At 39.2% G+C, this 21,254-nt stretch overlaps 2 protein-coding genes and 1 non-coding gene across 8 annotated transcripts in view; all 3 read right to left on the reverse strand.

Annotated features, from left to right (window-relative positions):
• srpk2 (SRSF protein kinase 2) overlaps nt 1–1,436 on the reverse strand; it is a 70,656-nt gene extending 69,220 nt beyond the window's left edge. For all 3 annotated transcript variants that reach the window (XM_085166044.1, XM_085166043.1, XM_085166041.1), the window contains exons 1-2: nt 1,302–1,436; nt 1,025–1,091 (exon numbers count right to left, since the gene is read on the reverse strand). In XM_085166044.1, coding sequence (XP_085022170.1) covers nt 1,025–1,091; nt 1,302–1,317 — 83 coding nt within the window. In that variant the 5' untranslated portion in view covers nt 1,318–1,436. The remainder of the gene's footprint in view (nt 1–1,024; nt 1,092–1,301) is intronic.
• A 1,247-nt stretch (nt 1,437–2,683) lies between these two features.
• trnat-agu (transfer RNA threonine (anticodon AGU)) lies at nt 2,684–2,757 on the reverse strand. The gene has a single exon. It is a non-coding gene; the product is annotated as a tRNA-Thr (tRNA).
• Nucleotides 2,758–5,181: 2,424 nt separating this feature from the next.
• On the reverse strand, nt 5,182–21,058 carry LOC146515203 (dynein axonemal intermediate chain 4-like). Of its 4 annotated transcripts, none has more exons than XM_085167047.1 (18): nt 20,912–21,058; nt 20,517–20,748; nt 19,346–19,455; nt 18,237–18,316; nt 17,829–17,985; nt 17,236–17,375; nt 17,003–17,125; nt 16,645–16,833; nt 15,767–15,903; nt 15,415–15,501; nt 14,121–14,272; nt 13,859–14,004; nt 13,325–13,437; nt 13,106–13,204; nt 11,672–11,895; nt 11,393–11,546; nt 5,762–11,131; nt 5,182–5,604 (listed from the first exon to the last, which is right to left on the reverse strand). In XM_085167047.1, exons 1-17 carry the CDS (start codon nt 20,938–20,940, stop codon nt 11,081–11,083), a joined length of 2,223 nt encoding a protein of 740 aa, XP_085023173.1. In that variant the 5' UTR covers nt 20,941–21,058; the 3' UTR covers nt 5,182–5,604; nt 5,762–11,080. The 4 variants fall into 4 exon arrangements, with proteins under 4 accessions (XP_085023173.1, XP_085023172.1, XP_085023174.1 ...); XM_085167046.1 differs by having other exon boundaries at nt 18,237–18,319; XM_085167048.1 differs by having other exon boundaries at nt 18,237–18,319; nt 20,619–20,748; nt 20,912–21,057.
• Nucleotides 21,059–21,254: the final 196 nt, after the last annotated feature.

Raw genomic sequence — 21,254 nt, forward strand, 5'->3', positions numbered from 1 at the left:
TGTGTGTGTGTGTGTGGGGGGGGGGGGTAGTTTAGGTCATTTTACCATTAGCCACTACATTACATTTTGCAGCATTTAAAGGGCTAAAAGCGAACCAGCATCCATTACAGGACACCTGTAGGGCCATTGCATGAGTCATGTTTTATTTACAAGACAATTGTGGAGTCCAGTTCTCTATTTTTTGGAACATCTGCCATTTTATAAACGTCTATCTGGTTTCACTATGACTGTCCAGGTGTTTGGGACATTCCAGCCCATTCCAGCCACCAGCAGCCACCCTGGGGTGTCTGCACCGTTGGTATCACCTAATTGATGCCTTCTTCGGCTGCTGGTGACGTCGCTCCAATAGCGTTACGCCATGAAGAAAGCCCCCCACTCTCTCCACTCCAATTCACATGCACTTTACGCAGCCACTGCGCTGCTGGCACGCCAGCCTCGGCTGCAACTACTCACGCCGGCAAAATCACGCCGAACTGCTCGTGCACCCATACTGTAAAGCTGCCTGGCAAAACCAGGAAACAACGCACCGGGAGAGCCAAGAAAAGTTACATAACACCATGCCAGAGACTCCCCACACGGGTTAGGCGATGTAAGTGGGCGTTTACTCCGTGCCAGTCTGGTGCTGCCATCGCTAAAAATAAAACGGAAATGAGCCGTGACATCTGTCAATCCTCGCTTTGAAACCTTAGTTTAAAAAAAAATCTACCAAGAAACCATCTGTGCTGGAAGCTCAGGCATGCAAAATAAACTACACGAGTATGTGCAGGCTGTAAGCGGTGCAGGACCCAGTCGTTTTCGGGGAATCAGGTGGAGACCCGGGGATCACACCGTCCACATATAATGTAAGTGGTAAGTCGAAACACTCCACGGGACCCCGCCTGTGGATGAAAATACCAGCCCGTGCCATATGTCCACGGTCATACCGCCGACGCACCGGCAGCAGCGCTTGTGTCACACAGAGAGGGACCCGCTGTCAGTAAACAAACACTTCACGTCCACACTTCCCCGCTGCCGCCCCGCTTACCTGCGATGGTGACCCGCTTTATCCTTCTTCCCCTTCGGCCTCCTCTTTCTAGCTTGGATGGCCATCACTGCCGGTCCGAGGTTACATTCATTCACAGGCACAGACGAGTCCGGGGAAGGGTGTAGGAGGGAAGGTGGCGATGGGGAAGAGAGAACAATCACACATCATCAACGAGGCTGGATGGCGTTTAGCATACCCTCAAGGGCTACGTACACCCATAACTTCCGCCACCAGGAGCGGGTTAGCGTAGCTAAGTTGGAGGATGAGTTATACGCACCTTTCCTGGAGCTCATGTTTCCTCCTCTTCCCTCAGCAGGAGCGGGCAGCACGGCGGCAGCAGCAGCAGCCAGGTCCCCCTGAGTGTCTCAGAATCACTCTCTCACTCACACTAACCCCTCTGCCGATGGATGACACGCACGCCCTCTGTCGTTTCAAACAGGGGTCTGCAAGCAGACCTACGCGGACCAGCGACACACAAAATACTCTGGGTGTAACAGCATCTTATTTTGGAGTTGGTTTTTTTTCTCAGGAACAGAAAAATAAATAAATGCAATTTAAAAGGGAAAATATATTTATTAGAACCGTATAAGCTTTTGTGTAATACACACTGGTAGTGATGGTGTTCATTCAGGGAATAATGTTAAATGATTGGAATGAGGAGCTGAACCGAACTGCTGGTAGTTCATAAAAATACAGCATATAAGCAGACATCTCATTTGAAAAAAAAAACCTTCATAATGTACTTGCTATGTTATTGCGTGTTCACATGCTAGTACGAGGTGTCGGCTGCATTTGTGTATGATTGTTGTTACAGTCTATGTTCTCCTCTTGGCCAGATCACTCTTTGAAGAAGAGATTGATTCTTTTATTTTTATTTTTTAAAAAAAGGACGGATTCCAACCCACTTTAATGGATCCCAACCCAGGTAAAGTGGGTTGTAATCCATGTTAATCCATGATGCGACTGGTGACGGTGGACACCATGAACTCACTGTCATGTTCAGGGAATCAGTTTGAGATTATTTCAGCCAGGTCCATCCCTTTATGAGGGATCAGGTCGGGAACAATATTCAAGTATGCTGATATTAAAGTAAAGCATGGTTGGTACCAAGTGGCCCAAAGTGTTCTAGGAAAATATCCCCTACTGTTACACCATCACCATCAGCCTGAGCCATAACATTTTGTCAGTCTTCTGTCGCTCAATCTCAGTGAGCTTATGCGAATTTTAGCCTCAGTTTCCTACACTCCGCTGACAGAAGTGGCACCGGTAGTGATCTTCAGCTGGTGTAGCTCATCTGCTTCAAGGTTCAACATGTTGTGTGTTCAGAGATACTCTTCTGCATGTCTTGGTTGTAGTGAGTAATAATTTAAATTACTCTTGCCTACCTATTAGCTCAAAGCAGTTGGCCATTCTCCTTTCACCTCTGACACCAACTGTCACTGGATATTTCTTCTTTTTATGGATCATTCTCTGTAAACCCTACAGATGATTTGTGGGAATATTAATATTTTCCAAAATCAGCTATGATCACGTGATTTGGTGAATTAAACTGTTTCATAAGCTCTGCATGCTCTGTGACATCAGCCCTCTGTGTTTGTTAACAAAGAGGTTCTTTAATGACACCACTGCAGCATGAAGCTTTCTCCTGGCACGCCGAAAAGGCACCGCTGGGATTCGAACCCAGGATCTCCTGTTTACTAGACAGGCGCTTTAACCAACTAAGCCACGGCGCCACTGTGCAACATATCATAGCCGCAATGACACAGCGATCAATGTAGGCAATATTGCCGAAAAAAATAGAGTTCAATTTAAAACTGGCTGTGCCATAAAACAATACACAGCCAGAGATGCTGCAAAAAACACAGAGGTTATAACTAAAATGCATTTAAGAGCCGTTAAATTTACATTTTACACATTAGTGCAGGACTCAGTGTACTAAGCATACAGTGGACCACCTTTACAGGCTACACAACAAACCGAAGGACAAACTAGCCACTTCAAGCCACACCATGCACCATACAGTGATACACTCATACATGGATAGTGCACTGTAGCCACAGCAGTAAACGTGGAAAAAAAACATATCTTAAGGCAGGAAACACTCAGGTGAGACACTTTCTCTCGTGGATTGATGAACTCACCAAACACCGGGGCCGTTGTCCATGGTGAGCGCAGAATGTGTTCATCACTACTTCCGGTAGGGTCATGCTTAAAATTCTGATTAGTGGGCACAGTGATCTTCTTGGACAGTTCTGGACCGCCAAAGGCCGTCCATAACGCCCACCACTGAATTGTGATGCTTGATGATGATGTTCAGCTGATACTAAGAAGCCCAAAGCGTGGCAAGAGAATATGACATACCATAACACAACCAGCAGCAGCCTTAACTGCTGCTGGTTCTGACCACCCTAACGATGGCTCCTTGCTTTTATGTTGTTCTGACCCTAACCATCTGAATGTGACAGCAGAAATGGAGACTCGTCAGACAAAGCAACATTTTACAATCTTCTGGCTTATTTTGTTGAGCTCATGTAAAAAAAAAAAAATGTAACCCCCCCCCCCCCCCAAAAAACAAACAAACAAACAAACAAACAAAACACTACATTTTGGGAAATATTTGTGGGTGTTTTCTTGTTTGTTTGTTTTTGTGCTATTATATCAAAATAAGTCTTTAAAGGAAGTCAAAACCAGGATAATAGGGCTTTGGAGTTGACGTCACGCCGCAATGCATTGTGGGAGCGCGGCGCCATGTTCGGGGTCTACGAATCAAAACAAACACACTGTGTTGGAACGACGATTACAAGATGCTTAAAAGCAGCTACAAAGAAACGGACGGTATAGAGAGGCCAGAGGCGAAGCGGCGGTACTTGCAGAAAATAGCATGCATTGGAAATGTGGACCCGTATGAAATACGGCCGTGGAGTAGAAACCCTGAAGACCAACCGCTACTGACATATTTTCGTACCTTATCTGTGGAGTCAGCACTACAAATCGTCATTCAAACAAAGGTAAGTCAGCTCGAGTACTGCGTGTGAAATGCGTTTGATTTCCCTGCAAACATTCACATTAGTGCAGCATAAATTCATTCATAAGGGGAAATTACAGTGAGAACATGTGGAGGCTGTTAGAGGGAAAACATGGTGAGTTCAGTGCATTGATGTGACATTGTCCTGAAGGATTTAGTTATTCTCTATGGTTAAAGAAATTGCAATGATTTATTCATATTTATTATAAATAATTCTAATTATGCATCTTGCTTCCATATTTGTATCCTGTGTCACTAAAAATACATTTTATTTTAACTTTATACATTGATTAATGACCTGCAGAATCTCCTTATCATATTAAGTGATTCATAATTGTCACTTTATGCTTTCTCCATCTCTAAAGTGATAACATCCTTGCATTACATACTTTAGGTTCATTTTCTGCAGGCAGGTTTCTGACAGAGAACAGGCAGATTTACACTTTAACATGCAGCGTTCTATAGATGGACACATAAAGAAATGAAAAATTACATGTATGTGCTAACTTTCTAAACACTTTGTTACATTTATGATAAAGTAGATTAAACACATTTATGTCGGCCTGGGCTCATAGTTCTTGTCTTTAAATTAACTTTGTCTGTGTGTGTTTCAGGTACTCTCAAAGACTGAATGAACCAGCATTGCAGCCATGGGTCACTGTGAGCATCACAGGGAAGGTTGAAGCCGCCCACTGCACCTGTAAGGCCGGAGTCGTGGAGACCTGCACCCATGTCACTGCTCTTCTGTTTAAAGTAGAAGCAACAGTGCGGATCCGTGGCACAAGGACTGTTACAGATGAACCTGCATGCTGGGTTTTGCTGGGTAATGTGACCAAGATACAGTCAGTGGTTGGCCATAAGATAGACTTCTCCTCTTCAGCTGCCCAAAAAAAGGCTCTTGATCAAAACATAAACAGACCATCTGTAGTGACAGGTAAAAGGAGCCGTCCTCAAAAAAGAAAAATCCCACCTGCTACTGTGGAGGAGTTGTCACTGCTATAATGCCATAATGTTTTATCTAGGGGTCTAGATTTATGCCTGAAGTGCACTGCCGTGTAAATAATTTGCATTTACTGAATATGTACTGACTGAGTCCCACTGTTCAAAAATTGAATAAAGAAACAAACTAATGTTTGCCTTTTTTTTTTATTATTATTAAAACCACTTTATAGAACATCACATCCGTTACAATGTAGAATCCATATCATTTATAGTTTACAAGTGACAAAATGTTTACATAAAATCATGACAGTGTTTACATGATATCACCACTACTAATATTACTTTAATTACTGTATCTTTTGAAAAAATACCGCTATTTATACAGCAAAAGACTTAGGAATGTTTAACAGGAGCAGGTTTCATTTTTCCCTGGTTTTATTATCACACTGTTCACCAAACGCAGCAAACCTTCACCATCTTATCCAGAAGGGTCACCTCTTCACCCTCACATGGAAGAAGTAATCTGATTGGCATGGTGGTTTGTTTGAAGCAGGTCCCTTGTGTAGCGCTGGAACTCAGTCATGATGTTTCATCCATTTCATTGGCTGGTTTGCTGCAATAATACCAAATAATTAGCAACTCTATAAATAGAAGGTAGTTCTGCAAAATCACTCAGTAGGATGTTTGTTCTAATTTGCTATGACCTCAGAGCGCATCGAAAATAAAACTAATAGGCTATAAAGAGTGATATGAACATATTTAGAACTTACCGGAATGAAAATGTCTGGAGCACCAACAGATATTTGGAGATGGAAGAGAACTGGATATCAGCTGGTCTCACAGCTGCTATCCAGGCTACACGCCTTCGTTTGCTAACATCGATACACGAGCTGCCTCATGTTGCTTCCAGGTTGGGAAAGAATGAAAAGATAAACCATTTTCAAGCTTATTCTCTTGCCGGTCGTGCGATCGAACATTGCAGCCGACCACACAGCAAATACGAACCGTGGCTGTTGTGTGTGCCTTCGCTCCTTCGTCGCTTGCGCTTAGACCCCGAACATGGCGGATCAGGCCAAAATCCTTTCCACGCCCACCCCCGTGACATCACGCTCCAAACCCCTATAGTTTAAAATGCCACCCAATGTGACATTCATTAATCAGATTCAACCGGAATACTTAATTAATCCCAGAAAAAGTAATTATATTGAACATTAAAAAACCCAAAACAAAGGAACAAACAAAACACTAAATTTTTGGAAATATTTGTTGGTGTTTTCTTGTTTGTTTGTTTGCTTTTGTACTATTTGAACACTAAAGTGGCCCTTCAGTGAGATGACAGTGGCCCATAACTCGTGTAAATTTGAGACCCCTGGTATAGATGAATGTGCGGAAAAATCCTAGTTGGTCAGCTTCAGCTTCTGAAATACTCAGAGCCTTCTGAAACACGAGTCCTTCTGCCGTGAACAACTATGAGAAGTTCCAAGTCACTTAAATCACCTTTCTTTCCAATTCTGATGCTTCAACTTCAACAGGATGTCTTTAACATGTCTAAATACACTGGGTTGTTATCATGTAATTGGCTGATATCATATTTGTGTCAATGAGCAACTGAAGAAGTGTACCTAATGCAGTGGTCGGTGACTGTATGGTGCACCTTACTGTTTGCTAATGTCACAAAACATTGCATGTGATAGGCTGCTATGTTTCTTTAGGACATATCAATATGGAACTGTGCTTCTTGCCATCAAACTGCTTTTATCTTTGCCTCCCATTTAGAATGAATGAAATTACAATTATTTCTGTTTTTATTGTTAAAAGAAAAAAATAGGTAATATAGGTAAATCCTAATTACAACACAAAAATATTTTAGAAAGAAAAGCAAACTTAAATGATACTTTGCACAGTATCTATAAAAGGTTTGGAGGCACGTAAACTGAGTAAAAAGATGCCCACAGTGAGTTTCAATCTGTCTGCCGTCAGAAAGCAACATGGTCCCATTACTTTCAAATCCAGGTTCACTTCCTGCTCTGCCACAATGCAAGCTCAAATCCTTTTCCCCTCCACAAAAAAAAAAGCCTTCTGCCATTTTCCACAATCTTTCATGCTTCTATCTCATCCAGAATCACAGGCTCTGTCTGTGACCTATCATTATGGGATTAATTCTTCAGCTCCCTGTAGTTACTCACTGTTTTAATATAAGCAGAGAGGAGCTGACTTAAGCAACATGATGTGAGGATATGTGACCTTACAGCCACAGGTCACAGTGGGGTAAAAATATAACAGATCTTCCTCGTCTGTCAGTTACATCTTTCAGTCTTTGACCTACGGTGGCCCCTAGAGACAAAGCACGTACAAACTCCAAAACACTTGCAAACTCCAAAACACATGCAAACTCCAAAACACTTGCAAACTCCAAAACACACGCAAACTCCAAAACACTTGCAAACCCCAAAGCACATGCAAATTCCAAAAGACAACGGAAGTGCTCCAGGACGCTAGGGGCAGTGTTGAGCTTTTGTTACCTAGTAACTACACAAGCCAGGAAGTACCAATGACCGGATTTGGGGTCTGCAGCCTTAAAGGCCGCATTTTAAGGCCGATTACGTCACAGCGACACGACCAAGGCCACACGAAATGCGGCCCTCAAATGCGTCCTTAATTTCCCTGAATTTTAAGGATGGGTCGGTGTAGCCTTCATGGCCCAACATATCCCAGATTTCATAGCGCGGCTGTGGTGTGGATAATTTTGCCGAAAAAAATGGCGGAAGCAGAGCCGCCAAAGAGTAAACTTTCAGAAGTAAGTACTGAATATTATGTCACTTATTTATGCGCAAATGTTTTTATAATGAAGAACATTAAAACATTACTGTTGGCCACATGTCGGGAAAGTTATGTGACATTAGCGATGTTTGTACTAACTTGGTTTTAAAGCCTTTACTTCAAAATGTACGCCGTTCAATAGTTGACTTTAATCTTACAGAGAATGTGATGATTTTATGCATAATTAAAGTCAGTCATATATCCACAAACACAACAAGCTGAAAGTCAGTGATGCTGCTCGGTTTGCAGTCCTGAATATCACAGCACAAGCAGGATTCACTGCACTGTTAATGTTAGCTATGTTATATTGCTGCCTCTGTTCGGTGGTGTCGAGCCAAACGGACTTTAACGTGTGTTTGAACGAGCTGACGGTTCACTCCTTAAGCTGAAAGAAAGATGCTTTAATCACAGGAGTCACACATGTGTCCACTTTACCATCTGGGAACTCTTCTTGTTTCGTAATAACACAATCCTCCTTCTCTTGTGCTGTTTTGTAGCAGTGTATACACCTGAGACTGTCACCTGTCTGTCTGTCCTGCACTCTCTCTTTCTTTCTCTCTGATTGTGGAATAAAAGTATGAACATGTATTTATAAATTACACTTGTGTTTGAATCCTGCAGCTTATCACACATTTGATTTCCATGTGTGACAACTGCAAGTGTCCAGAGTGAGGACAGACTGAGGGACCCACTGCTGCACATCATCTGTGAGGCTTTGCACCCCTGATGATCCACCAGGACAAACTCAGCAGTGTGTGAGGAAGAGCCAGCAGCAGTTGACAGATGGAGAGAATAGACAGACTGTTCCCTGTTTGTGAAGGACTGCTAGGAAAGTTTAACATAATTAATTGTCTGTCCTGAATCAGTCTTATTAGGTAATGTTCAAATAATTTTATCATTCCAGTGTTTGCGGTGTGGGAGAAAGTACTCAGGGCCTTCAAGTTACACACTATGAAAGGCAGAAACAAGTTTAATATTCAGAAACCTAAAGTATGTATCAGCAGCTGAATGGACCTAAAAATAAATGTTTGTTTCAGTTCTATGAAGCTGTGAGTATTTTGGATTAGTAGCAGTGCTGTGTTTGTTGCATCATATTGCTGTAATTGTTTATATGCTTTATATATTCTGAGGTAAGTTGATCTATAGTGTTACATCATATTCTATAAGGATGTTATGTGTTTGTATACTTTCTGCCCAGTTTGACCCATTTAGCAGAAGTCAGCCTGTTCAAGGCTCTGATATCTATTCTGTATGACTTAAAGCAGTTATGACATGGTCTGATTTTCTCACCCAATAAAGGAATATTCAATATATCAGTCTACTCTTCATTTGATCAGAAACAGTTATCACAGCTCATATAATTTCTTTTTACACATGTATGTAAGCAATGAGCCAAATTTAGTAATGCCAACATACTGAAGGAACAACATTTCTCTCTTATATATGATACACCTATATATGCACTGTCAAAGATACTTGTCTTTGAGTGAAGATTTAAAGTGATAAGACATATAAATAACTGCAACTTGAATCTCAGGCTGAGGCTCAGTATTTGACACAGAGTTCATGTTCACTGCTGTAATAGCTAATAATGATTAATATAATAACTATAATATTGGCCATATTATATTTACATAACCAAAGTGATATGACGTTAGTCTCATGAACAACATTAGCTAATTGTTATTTACTAACTAATCTTAAATGACTGTTCAGTACAGAAATGAAGCCCAAAAATCATGTTTCACTGTCCTGTGGTCTCAGCCTCAGAAACTTATCAAATCACACAAAGCTCTTGTAGAAACAAACAAACAAATGAACAAAATATGTTTTCCTTCATTTCTGTCAAACAAAGTTGTATGACACATTTCCAGCGGTTAGTATCATGGTTGCTAGGCAACCTGGGAAGCTGGACAGCGACTAGACCGTCCCATACAGACAAACTTTGCAAATCGAGCTCAACACTGCCCCTAGCGTCCTGGAGCACTTCCGTTGTGTTTTGGAATTTGCATGTGCTTTGGGGTTTGCATGTGTTTTGGAGTTTGCAAGTGTTTTGGAGTTTGCAAGTGTTTTGGAGTTTGCAAGTGTTTTGGGGTTTGCATGTGTTTTGGGGTTTGCATGTGTTTTGGAGTTTGCAAGTGTTTTAGAGTTTGCAAGTGTTTTGGAGTTTGCAAGTGTTTTGGAGTTTGCAAGTGTTTTGGAGTTTGCATGTGTTTTGGAGTTTGCAAGTGTTTTGGAGTTTGCAAGTGTTTTGGGGTTTGCATGTGTTTTGGAGTTTGCAAGTGTTTTAGAGTTTGCAAGTGTTTTGGAGTTTGCAAGTGTTTTGGAGTTTGCATGTGTTTTGGAGTTTGCAAGTGTTTTGGAGTTTGCATGTGTTTTGGAGTTTGCAAGTGTTTTGGAGTTTGCAAGTGTTTTGGAGTTTGCATGTGTTTTGGAGTTTGCATGTGTTTTGGAGTTTGCAAGTGTTTTGGAGTTTGCAAGTGTTTTGGAGTTTGTACATGCTTTGTCTCTAGGGGCCACTGTATTGACCTGCTGGGAACAGTTGCTGTGTCTGAAATCTTAGCCCCAGCTCATACAGGCCAAATACAATAACAAAGAGGAAGTGGTTCAGTTTCCGCCTCTAACATTTCATGGTTAGATATAATGAAGCAAAACTCATTGAAAATATTCTGATGATGTTTTAAACTATTTTGTTTAATAGTGGTACTTTCTTGTATTATATTCAGCTTTTATGTTGAATTTTATATTGAACAAAATTTTAGGAAAGGCTTATGCTCCTTCCATAGACTGTATATAAAAGATGGACATATAGTAGCTTCCAGACCTCTAATGTCTTTACATTAGAGGTCTGGGAGCTTAAGCCTACCTTTAATGGCCATCAGGGGTGATACCACTTGTTTCAAAGAGGCATCTGAGTGAAACTTGCCCTCATTTTTCTGATACTGTAACAACCTCAATAAGCACCTTCCTGATGACTTTAGGGGCTCTGTCACTAGTTTCAGGTCATGCTGAAATCAACATGAAGTTTATTTTATATATTATAGTAATTATTAGAGAAACAATTATCCAGGATCATCCAGGATTATCCAGGATGTGCTTGCTGGTTAATGACTTGTAAGACACATTGAAAGTGAGGTTTCCCAGTCATCTTTTTGCTTATCACATTCAGTTAAAAATGAAAAAGAAGTACAATTCAAAGATCCACAACTTTATTTATCGCAGGGTACAACACATAAAAGTCAAAGGCAATGAAACTTCTGAACAAAAATTTAGAAATATCTGGAAGTGGCATGTTGGATGATTTCATCCAGAGTGTCCACCTGAAAGAAAAAAACCTCAGTCTGACTTCTCTACAAGTTCTTATGTGTTTACACCACAGTAACGTGTGCCGTTTCTCTCCTCTTTTCACTGATGCTTCTTCCTAAATGTATACCTGTTATATCTTCTAGGCAAGACTTACTATTCACTGTATGGCTGAGTTTGCATTCTCAGTATAAAAAACATGAAAAATAAACAAGCTCAATGTTTTGAACTTATTATTACACGGTAGTTCTTATCTATTTCATGTACAAGAGTTTTACCTGCGTGCTTTTGCACACTCTGAAGTTCCTGAGCTTGTAGACTGTCACTTGACCTTTACTGTCCCCTACAAGGACACAGTCTGTCCCTCTGGCAAACAGCAAGGATGTCAGCCTCACACCAGGCTCAGCATGGTGCACAATGGTTGGAAACAAGCTGCAAATAAATGTTTATGCTTTTAGTGAACACATATCTCTGACTTACACTTCAAATCAGGTGAAAACAATGGGTAAATTAAAAAAACCTGAAAGCAGACTGAGATCTCAATCCGATGGACTCACATGCTCAAATTCAGGTCCCAGATCTCCACGTGGTCTTCCTTAACTACTCCAAACAACGTGGAGCAGTTTGGGGACCACTTAACAAAGATCACGGGGCCTTGGTGAATGGACTTGAACGTCATCACAGGGCGGCCCTGCTTCCACATCTGGACAGTCTCGTCACGGGAGCAGCTCAAAAACACATTGGGACTGAATGGTGACCATTCAATGTGGTTCACAGAGCCCTGAGAGAGAGCAAGATTAGACATGAAGAGAAACCTGCCTCTATCTTTCATTTTTGAATAAATATTATAAATGTAGTAATAAATCAAATGGGCAGTAAAGTGACAACTGCATCACAGAAGACAGTCTGTTTGTGCTGCTGTTTTTTTTTATTGTTGTCACTTTTATATGGATGCAAATGCCAACAATAATTCTGTTTTATATACTTTATTTATATATATTTTATATACTATTTTGAATGCAATCAGCTGACAGACAACATGGCTTGGTGAGTGATAAATGGCCCTAACAGCCCATCCAAGGAATCTGTGTTCATTTTGTGTTCAGTTTTCACAAATATGAATCTATTTGAACATTATTTAGCACTAACTAGCAGTTATTTGTGGCTATGTGATGCATTTTTTTATTGTCCATCCTCACTTGCATGTCCATGTGAGGATGAGCCATTCACTTATTGCATCCAGATCTCAACTTCTGGGTCCAAATAGACAAAATGTTGGCAAGGTTTACCAGTGGGTGATGCCATTTCCACTAAAAAAATATTCTGTCTTTGCTTTCATTAGATGATGTCTGATGACAGCAACTAGAGTAAATAGTAGGGGATAACAACAGTGAATGGCAACATCGGCACACAAGGCTAAACCAGGTCAGTAATAAGAAGCCGCCACCATTTGTCTTTGACTTTTCTTTAGTGTTAATTCAGTTAACTAGTAGTTCTTGTGGCTGTAGCTCAGGTGGTAGAGCAGGTCATCTACTGATCGGAAGGTTGGTGGTTCGATCCCTGGCTTCCCCTAGTCTGCATGCCAAATATCCTTGGGCAAGATACTAACCCCAAATTGCTCTCCGATGCATCCATCGGAGTATGAATGTGTGTGTGAATGTTAGTTAGAAAAGCACTTAGAAAAATGTGCTTGTGCGAATGGGTGTGAATGGGTGAATGTACAAAGTTGTGTAAAGCGCTTTGAGTGCTCAGAAAGAGTAGAAAAGCGCTATATAAGAACCAGTCCATTTACCATTTACCATCTTGTATTTAAAGAGATCACTAGGCCAGAATAACCCTATCAGCTGATGTAAACTGATCCACTGGTTGGAAATCCAAAGTAAGCTCACTATCTTCATGCTGTAGCATCCCTAGTCTTTTGTCTTTATCGCCTTAACTTAAACAGCATTTCAAATATGACTCAGTCACATTGTTTACCCTCAAGCACTTACGATGTGCTTTTTGTAAGTGGCCAGAAAGCTGTGAACTTCAGAAAAGGAAGACTTGTGGATAAGGCCCTCCTGTGTGCCAACCAGATAAATACCAAAGTCCTGCAGGAGGAATGCAACATGGGCGAGAAATTAGAAAACACACAAAAAAGACATTTTCACACTTTGATTACTGACAAGACTTTTTTTGGCTAAAGTATTTGGCTGACTTAAATTTCTTACCGTTGGATGGAAGTCAACACAAACAGCAGTAGGTTTGGACAGCACTATTTTTTTCTTCTTCTGGTTCTCTGCAGCCTCCTTACACTCTTTATCGCTCCTAAACCACATCAGGTCTAAGAACAAATATTTTTATAGACCATTCAGATATTTGAAATGTTACTGTTGTTCTCCATTGTAACACTTTACAGAAGCTCCATAAAATATAAAATAATTAACCAGGATTTGTTTTATTACAGCTATATTATATTCGCTGTATGTCCTCCATTCTCACTCACTTAGAAACCTGCCAAAGAAAAAATGACTATTTACACTTAGTTTTATGTTTTTAGTTTCCTAGAAATGTTAATTAGAATGTGAGCATTAATGGTTGTCTGTGTTAGTCGTGTAATAGTTTGTTGGTATAGGCACTAAAAAGTTGCATTATGCTGTGAATCCGCTCCATAGATGATCCAGGCGTGTTATGAAATTAGTGCAGCTATGAGGTAAAACTGTAAGTGCACAGTGGAAACAATAGCTAGGGGAAGACTGCAGTACCTGTGCTGTCAAGATTATGGCTGCTGATGGACCACTTGGCAATCCTGCCATCTGATGACACTGAGACGAGAACATCTTCCAGTGATAACCTTTGTGGAGTCCAGGTGACCTGCCATACTGGGTGAAGATGCCTCCTGGAGGATTTACTAAAAACAGAAAGATCAGAGAAGCAATCAGATTATTTTTAGTGTTTTTTAAATCTTGACATGTTATATATATGCTTATTTTATGCTAACACACATATACACTATACAGTGCTCACCTGCTGCTAGCAACGCATGCAACACTGCTGTCTTGAATACAGATGTTGTAAATAGCTACAGTGCCGTCATACATTCCCACGGCAAGCTGGTCGTTAGCTGAGAAATCCAGGGATGTCACACTGCTGTGACAGTCGAAGACACGTTCTGGCCACTGCACAAAGGACACAGTTTTAACCAGGATACTATGGTTAAAAGAGCAACAACAAAAGCTGGGATTAAAAGTATGGCAGGATGCTGCTTTCTGATATTTGCTAGGATCAGCCTCTTGAAGCACAAGGAACTGAGAGGCTTGAGTGCAATCGAGCAGTGGTCACAATATATGGCAACCCCTATATTCTGCTCTTTAGGGAGAAGCATAATAGTAGTGGTTTTGAGCCACACAGGGATAACAGGAGTCAGTAAGGAAAGGTTCAAAATGCTTATGAGAACCTCCAGCAGCTGATCAGCACATGCATGAAGTACACACCCTGGGACACCATCTGGACCAGCTGCTTTCCTAACACAGAAACCTTTCTTGTTTGCTAATAATGTATCGATACAGGGACAGCAGAAATCGATATTTTGTTACAAAAAAGGTTTTTGTGCTCTGACTTCAGAGCATGTTGATCCTTTTTCTGAGCAAGAATCCTGACATTCCTTCACTGTCCAAATGTCCAAATTTAACTTTTCTTTTGGCAGCAATAAACATGACAGTTTACTTATTTTAATTTAAGACATGTTTTTATTTAATGTAAAATTATATTTTGTTTTAATTTACTTTCAAATTCTTCAGTTGCTGAATGGGCTGCATAGTTTTCATAAATTGCATAGTTCAGAATAGCTATAATTGTACCAGATGGTTGCATTCAGTTAAGTTGGACTAGACTGTAATACAAACCGTTCAGTTTGTCAACAATAAAACTGACTGAAATGAGAGAAAGACTGAGTGTGAGACTTTGATATTAGATAAAATGAATATTGATAAAGTTTACCTTTATGTACAGAATCTGAATATCGCAAAATATTTTAATATTTATATTTAATAATATCGTATCGTGCGTTAAGTATTGTGATAATATCGTATCGTGGGATGTATGGTGATTCCCACCTCTAAAAAACATGTGGTGTGGGAGCCTCTTGAGGCACATCCAGGATGTTAGAAGTGATTAGCTGAACAAAGGCAAATTTTTTTTAAATCTTCTGATTAGCCAGCCCACCCAACCCTTGTAATATGGGCAAACTGAGATAAAAAAAAAAAAAAAGATAGCAGGAATAAACAACAAACAACAAAAATACAGTAATGTCTAAACATACCATGATGTTTTTGATGGTCCAGCAGCAGATCAGACCTGGTTTCAGGCACCTGGAGTCAAAGTCTGCATATCCTACTGCCAGGATATCCTTACAGTGCACAACAAAAGCAGCAGTTTAAATTAAGTATTGTAAACAAAGATTAATATTGGTAGAACCAGAAAAAGGGCAATGCCTTGCACTTCTTCTTCATCTATAATCATTAATGAAGCTTTATCGTGTCTAAAATGCTTCACAAAGTCTACACACAGGAAAAATGTGTATTAAATGTTGCTTACAGACAAAAATGACACAAATAATAATGAGACTCATGACAAAAAATGTTTTAGTCTTTGTTTTGTTTTTCTTTTGTTACCGGGTTGTGCCTGTTCCAGGCCATGCTGGTAATCCAGTATCCTCTGGTGCGCTCACAAGTGAATGTCCAGAGAAGTTCCAGAGTAGGATCTAAACTCTCCTCACTGTGTTTTCTGTGCTTCGTCATGCTGTCAGAGCCTTACACAATCAATAATACACTTAATACAGTATTAATGTAAATATGCTATGGTTTTCTAAAGGCTTTATATAAAATATGGACATAGCCTCCCTGTCTGAAAAACGAAGCCTTTCTAATGTTCAGCAGGTGGACATTATGTTGTGCTTTCCCGTGTGTCTGTTATCATTTTGAGTTCTCCTTCTGATTGTCTCCTTCGTTCTTCACTTTTTGTTGACTACTTTCACCGGTGCCTTGTTTCTCCCCGGTGTCCCACAACAAACTATCCTCTGTGTATATACAGTCCTGTTTTCCTCCCCAACGTTGTCTTTGTTAATTCTCTAAGCCTTTTTCAGTACTTTCTACTCTTGGAGGGGATAACCTTATTATACCCTCTCATACACATGGCTCTGGTTGTCAGTGTAGAGTGATAGCAAATCAGAAAAAAGCTGGCTGAAAGACAGATCATGAATGATACTTTTGACTACTTTCTTGTTACCACAGCATAACACTTTTTTTTCAAAGTTTTATGTTAGATGCTGCCTCAAAGAATGTGTGCCTGGTTGGAATTAAACAGACAGCCTTGCAAAAGACTGGTGATCTGTCCATGTTGTACTCTGCCTACCCTGTAATAGCTGGGATATGCTACCCTAAGTAGGAGAAAATGGATTGATGGATGGCTGGATAGATGATTGGATGGATGGAAATAATGTCAAGCTACTACTAGATTTCAGAAAGAGAAAGGGGATATAAGCAGAGTTTACCTTCAGATATTGGCGGCTGTCTATAAGCAGCTAACTTGGCCTGAAAGGCGTTCAATACAACCGTCCTTTCCATAAAACGTGAGATGTTTGTTAATAACTCTGGCAGAATAATTTCTTTCTCTGGTTCTGGCTCAGGATTTAAAATGCTTCCACAAATTTCCATTTCTGACAGCGAGCTGATGGTGCTGTCTGAGAAAATGGTCAATGAGAAAATTATAAATGTTTATTTTCGACAAAATTATTTAGAATAAACAGAAATAGGTAAGACCATCAAAAGTGTGGTTATTATATGACGAACAAACACGTATTTATTCTTAGAAGTTGAAAGAACTGAAGTACCAACTGAAGATGGAGTTACCTATGTAAGTGGTGTTGCTCTTGCTGCTCACTGATTTCTCCTTGAGATCAGCTTCATCGCCTTCAAAGGTTTCATTTTGCTTGTAAAAAGAGTCATAAATGTCCCAGTTTGTAGCCACCATACCTTTAAATACAAGAGAAAAAATAGCGCATTATTTATTTATTTTTTGAACTGATAACCACTAATTGTTGAGTTAATCAAGTGTGAGGTGTTTCATTCTCACTCAGACTTACCCTTTCCAGCAGTACCAGTCCTCTCACTCTGGATCAGTTTGTTTTTAAGGGCTCCGTTTAATGTCTGCATCGATCTGTCGACGTACTTATCACTACACGTTTTGCTCTTGCAAAGCTCAGCATAGCTGAGGTTTCTCTGTCTGCACGGGAGGAGAGACAAAATATTTTTTTAACTAAAGGCTAGCATATTTGCATCTTCATATTGCATGTGAAAGGCTTTCTTCAGTGAAATACATAAAGTGCCGGTTTCTGTGCATGTCAGAAGTTGTGTTAGATTTTCTCATCTGTCAGGCAGGGAGAGTGAGAGACAGAACTATCATAATTTTCTTTTTTTATGATAACCAGACAAAGAACAAATGTGACCTTGACCTTCAGAACTATTTTGGTGAATAACCATTAGGTGATCACTGTGTATGCTTATGTTTGTTTAAATTACAACCAATAATGTAGGAGAAATAACAATTCTAGTGTTGACAGGTGATGATGGACAGCCTCATCAGACCTCTGGCTGGATGAGCTAAAAAGTCATCAAAATGTAAAAATATTCAATTAACACAACTTGTGATGAATGAGTGTTTTCACCCTCCACTCACTTTACTGCTTCTGCGTCATCATCGACCACTGAGATTATGGTGGGGGATATGTCCAGGAACGTAATGGTTTTGGTTTCAGTAAGCGAGATGTAATCACATTCACCCACCATCTTCTCCCTTGCATGCTGTTCTGCATCATCTCCTTTTTTCAACAACTCTGACACATGACAAAACAAACGAAAAAGCCTAATTCAAATAAACGGCAAAAAGACGATGTGGAATAATTTTAAGTGTACTATGTTGAATATAGAAGAATTTATGATTTGAGAACTACAATGTTAATGCATTGCCATGAAATTGCAATTTTTAAACAAAGGGCAATATTAGTACAAGAAAGACAAAATCACTACAACAATAAACATAATGAGAGAATATATTTAAAAAAAAAAAAAAAACAAGAGTAATCACGTGGAGGTGAATGTGTCGGTCCAAGAAACATATCCTCAATCTCCGCATTCAATGAGTCTTGGGTAGGACATATGGGATGGCTGCTAATGATACACACAAACATACATATTTAGTATCTATGTACGCTTGTACTCTATATAATTTCCATTGTCACCATCACTGAGCCGCTTACTAACTTTGCCACTCACTGAAATCACCTCCAGATCTGCCTTTTGATAATGAACTTTATTTCCATAACAACAAATAACATGAAAACAAAGTGGATTCATAAGAGTGCAAGAGTAAAAAAGCAGGTTTACACAGATGGGCAAGGTTATTATAGTTGCCTTGAACTAAATTAAAAGGTAAAAGTGACTTAAACTGTCTTTGGTTTTAGATTCTAAAGTACTGGTACTTGTATTTATTTGACCACTAACACTTAATAATAATTCTAATTGATGAATGGCACATTGATAGTTTGGATTAAACTGGTAAATACTTTTTACTACTAAAAAAGTCGGTCATTTTCACAAATGTTTTATTTGTGTTTTAAATTATTCATATTGATCTTCTGATTATTTACTTGTTGACTTTTCTATCAGCAGCTTCATTATCCATTCATCAATTAAGTTCTTTCAAGAAGTTCAGTTTATTTTTAAAATGTAAGTATTTTTTTAAGAAATCTATTAGTAGAAGTATGTGTTTAATTTAGGAACAAATCCCAAAGGATCATCCTACAGACTTTTAAAAACATTAAGTCAAAAGGATTGCGATTTTTTTAGCCCACATAAATGCAACCACATAAAATTGTATGTTCCTATCTCTTTAAATGTTTAAAGTCTTATAAGAACTACGATAGTATTTACTGAATCACCATGAGGAGGAACTGATGTAAACGTGTGTTGAGACTGGGATTTCTACAAGTCTTACTGCATGTGCTATAAAAAGCTAACTTTCTAAACCACTCTAATCATGTAATATCTGTATATGGAAAATACCACCTTCATCATAATTAGAGAATGAAAAACAAAATCACTCAGGAAACTAGCTGAAACTGAACTGAATCGAAAAGATAAATGTAAAAATGACAACAAATTAAAAATATTACAAAACTATATCCAATCTAGTACCTTCTGGAAAGTTGAAGTTCTGAAAAGAGTTCATCCAGAGACTTTTGGAAACCTGGCACTGGGCAAACCAGGGGGTGGGGAGTGACATCAGTGCCATCAGCATCCACCACCTGCAAAGACAGGAGTCAAAGTCACATGGTTGCCAGCTTTAACCAGGAGGTTTTAGTTAAAACTCAGTTTGTTAACCATAAGACTTTGAGGTTTTCAGTTCCAAAGAGAGCTAATTTGAGGTTAGTTTTCTTTGAGTTGGCTGGTTTGACAAGAACCTAAATCCCAGTCAGAGATGAAAGGGATCAAAATGGAGATTTGTCTTTCTTCGTGCTTCAGACTCAGAACAATAGCTGAACTGCGCAGAGAGTCCAGAGTTTGGGGAACTAATCTGAGCAAATAAAGAGTGAAATCCAGAACAGAGCAGACATGTCAAACGGGTTTCAGGCATGAAGATCAGACCTGAGAAGGTGAAAACCTGCACAATGATGAAGAGGAGCAGTGTGAACAGCAAAAAAGAGAGGTTACAAGCCCGAAGAAGAGGTGGCAGATGTAGACAAGATGATAAACGTTAATTTTTCTACTTTTACAGCAATTATTATTAAGTATTAAAGTTATTAAATCTTCTTTATTTCAGCATAACTAATACCAAATGTCATCTAAAGTTCATTTGTAACTTTTCCAGAATGTTCTTCTTCTATTATTTAGATGTGTTAGGTTTTGCACTTTGTTTAATAGTCGGTTATATATTTTACCTTCACTATCAATAAGGAAATAACCTATATAATTTGTGTCATGAATAAACCCTCTAAACTTAATCGTAGGTACTTAAAATCAAGTGGAAGTCAAACTATTAACATGCATACAAACTGTAGAATGTTTCCTTTCAAAGTAAAAGCTGCACCTTTTTAACTGTGTTGACAATAACACTAAGGCAAAACTTTTACTTTGAAGGGGATGATTATGGTTTCTACATTTATGGTTCCTCTTTTGCAAGTTTTACTGCAGCTTGGCAAGTAGATATGCAAAGCAAATGTGGAAGCCTGGTTCTTCCACTGGGGGGAAAACAATGTAAAAGTTTTAGGTTACTATTCCAAAATTTAGACTTACTGTTTAAAATTTAGACTATCCCATCAAAAAAAAGCAAAAACAAGAAAAAAATAGCAAAATAGCAATTTCTTACCAGCAATGTGTGGCTACATGAGAAATCTCTATAAATTAAGATATTAAGATATGAACCTGCATCACCATCATGAAGAAAGAGTTTTAAGCTAATGCTAAATACCCGAACTCTTCCAATAAGATCTTTATTTCTCCTTTTCTGTTCCTCTGGGTTTTCTTTTTGGTTATAACCATTGCCTGTTAAAGTGCCTTGACAAAGTCTTGATCCTGAGGATGTCTTTGTTAGAGAAGTTCTGGAACAAAGCATAATGAACACAACAAGTTTTAAGTTAGTAGCTAATCTGTTAACTATCACTGACAGCTAGCCCAGATAAGCTAATGCTATTATAACTTTCTCTAATCATAAACTTTACTTAATTGTTTTTTTTTTTTAGATTTTATAAACAGTTAACTTACATACTAGAACAACCACTATTTTTCTTCATCTTTTCTCCTCTTTAATTTGGGGCTCAAAGCTAATTTTTCTGCAGTTTCAGCAATGGTACAAAGCTAACGACCTATGGCCGTTATTTAGCCTGAACATGAAGTTAGTGTCACACAGGAAAGCCCCGCTCTTCTTTATGTCTAACAATAATGTCCTACCAATCTGAAACTGACTTCTTATTAAACTATTCTTGAGCAAAATGGTAGCAGAATTATAACTTCAAGATGGGAACAAGCAAAACAAAAAAGCTGAATAAATATAAAAGGTTATTCTTATATTACAGCAAAGACAGGATTTATTTTAAAGCAAACTCTT

Source organism: Neolamprologus multifasciatus, chromosome 7, assembly GCF_963576455.1.
Source record: "Neolamprologus multifasciatus chromosome 7, fNeoMul1.2, whole genome shotgun sequence".
In the NCBI taxonomy this organism is placed as follows: Eukaryota; Metazoa; Chordata; class Actinopteri; order Cichliformes; family Cichlidae; genus Neolamprologus; species Neolamprologus multifasciatus.

Coding starts and splice junctions, on each gene's coding strand:
- LOC146515203 (XM_085167046.1), bottom strand. CDS start 20,940: ATGAAGAAAAATAGTGGTTGTTCTAGTAT. Junction 13,438..13,858: donor CCATAATCTTGACAGCACAG/GTACTGCAGTCT, acceptor ATTTGTTCTTAG/ACCTGATGTGGTTTAGGAGC. Junction 13,205..13,324: donor GTGTTGACTTCCATCCAACG/GTAAGAAATTTA, acceptor TTCCTCCTGCAG/GACTTTGGTATTTATCTGGT.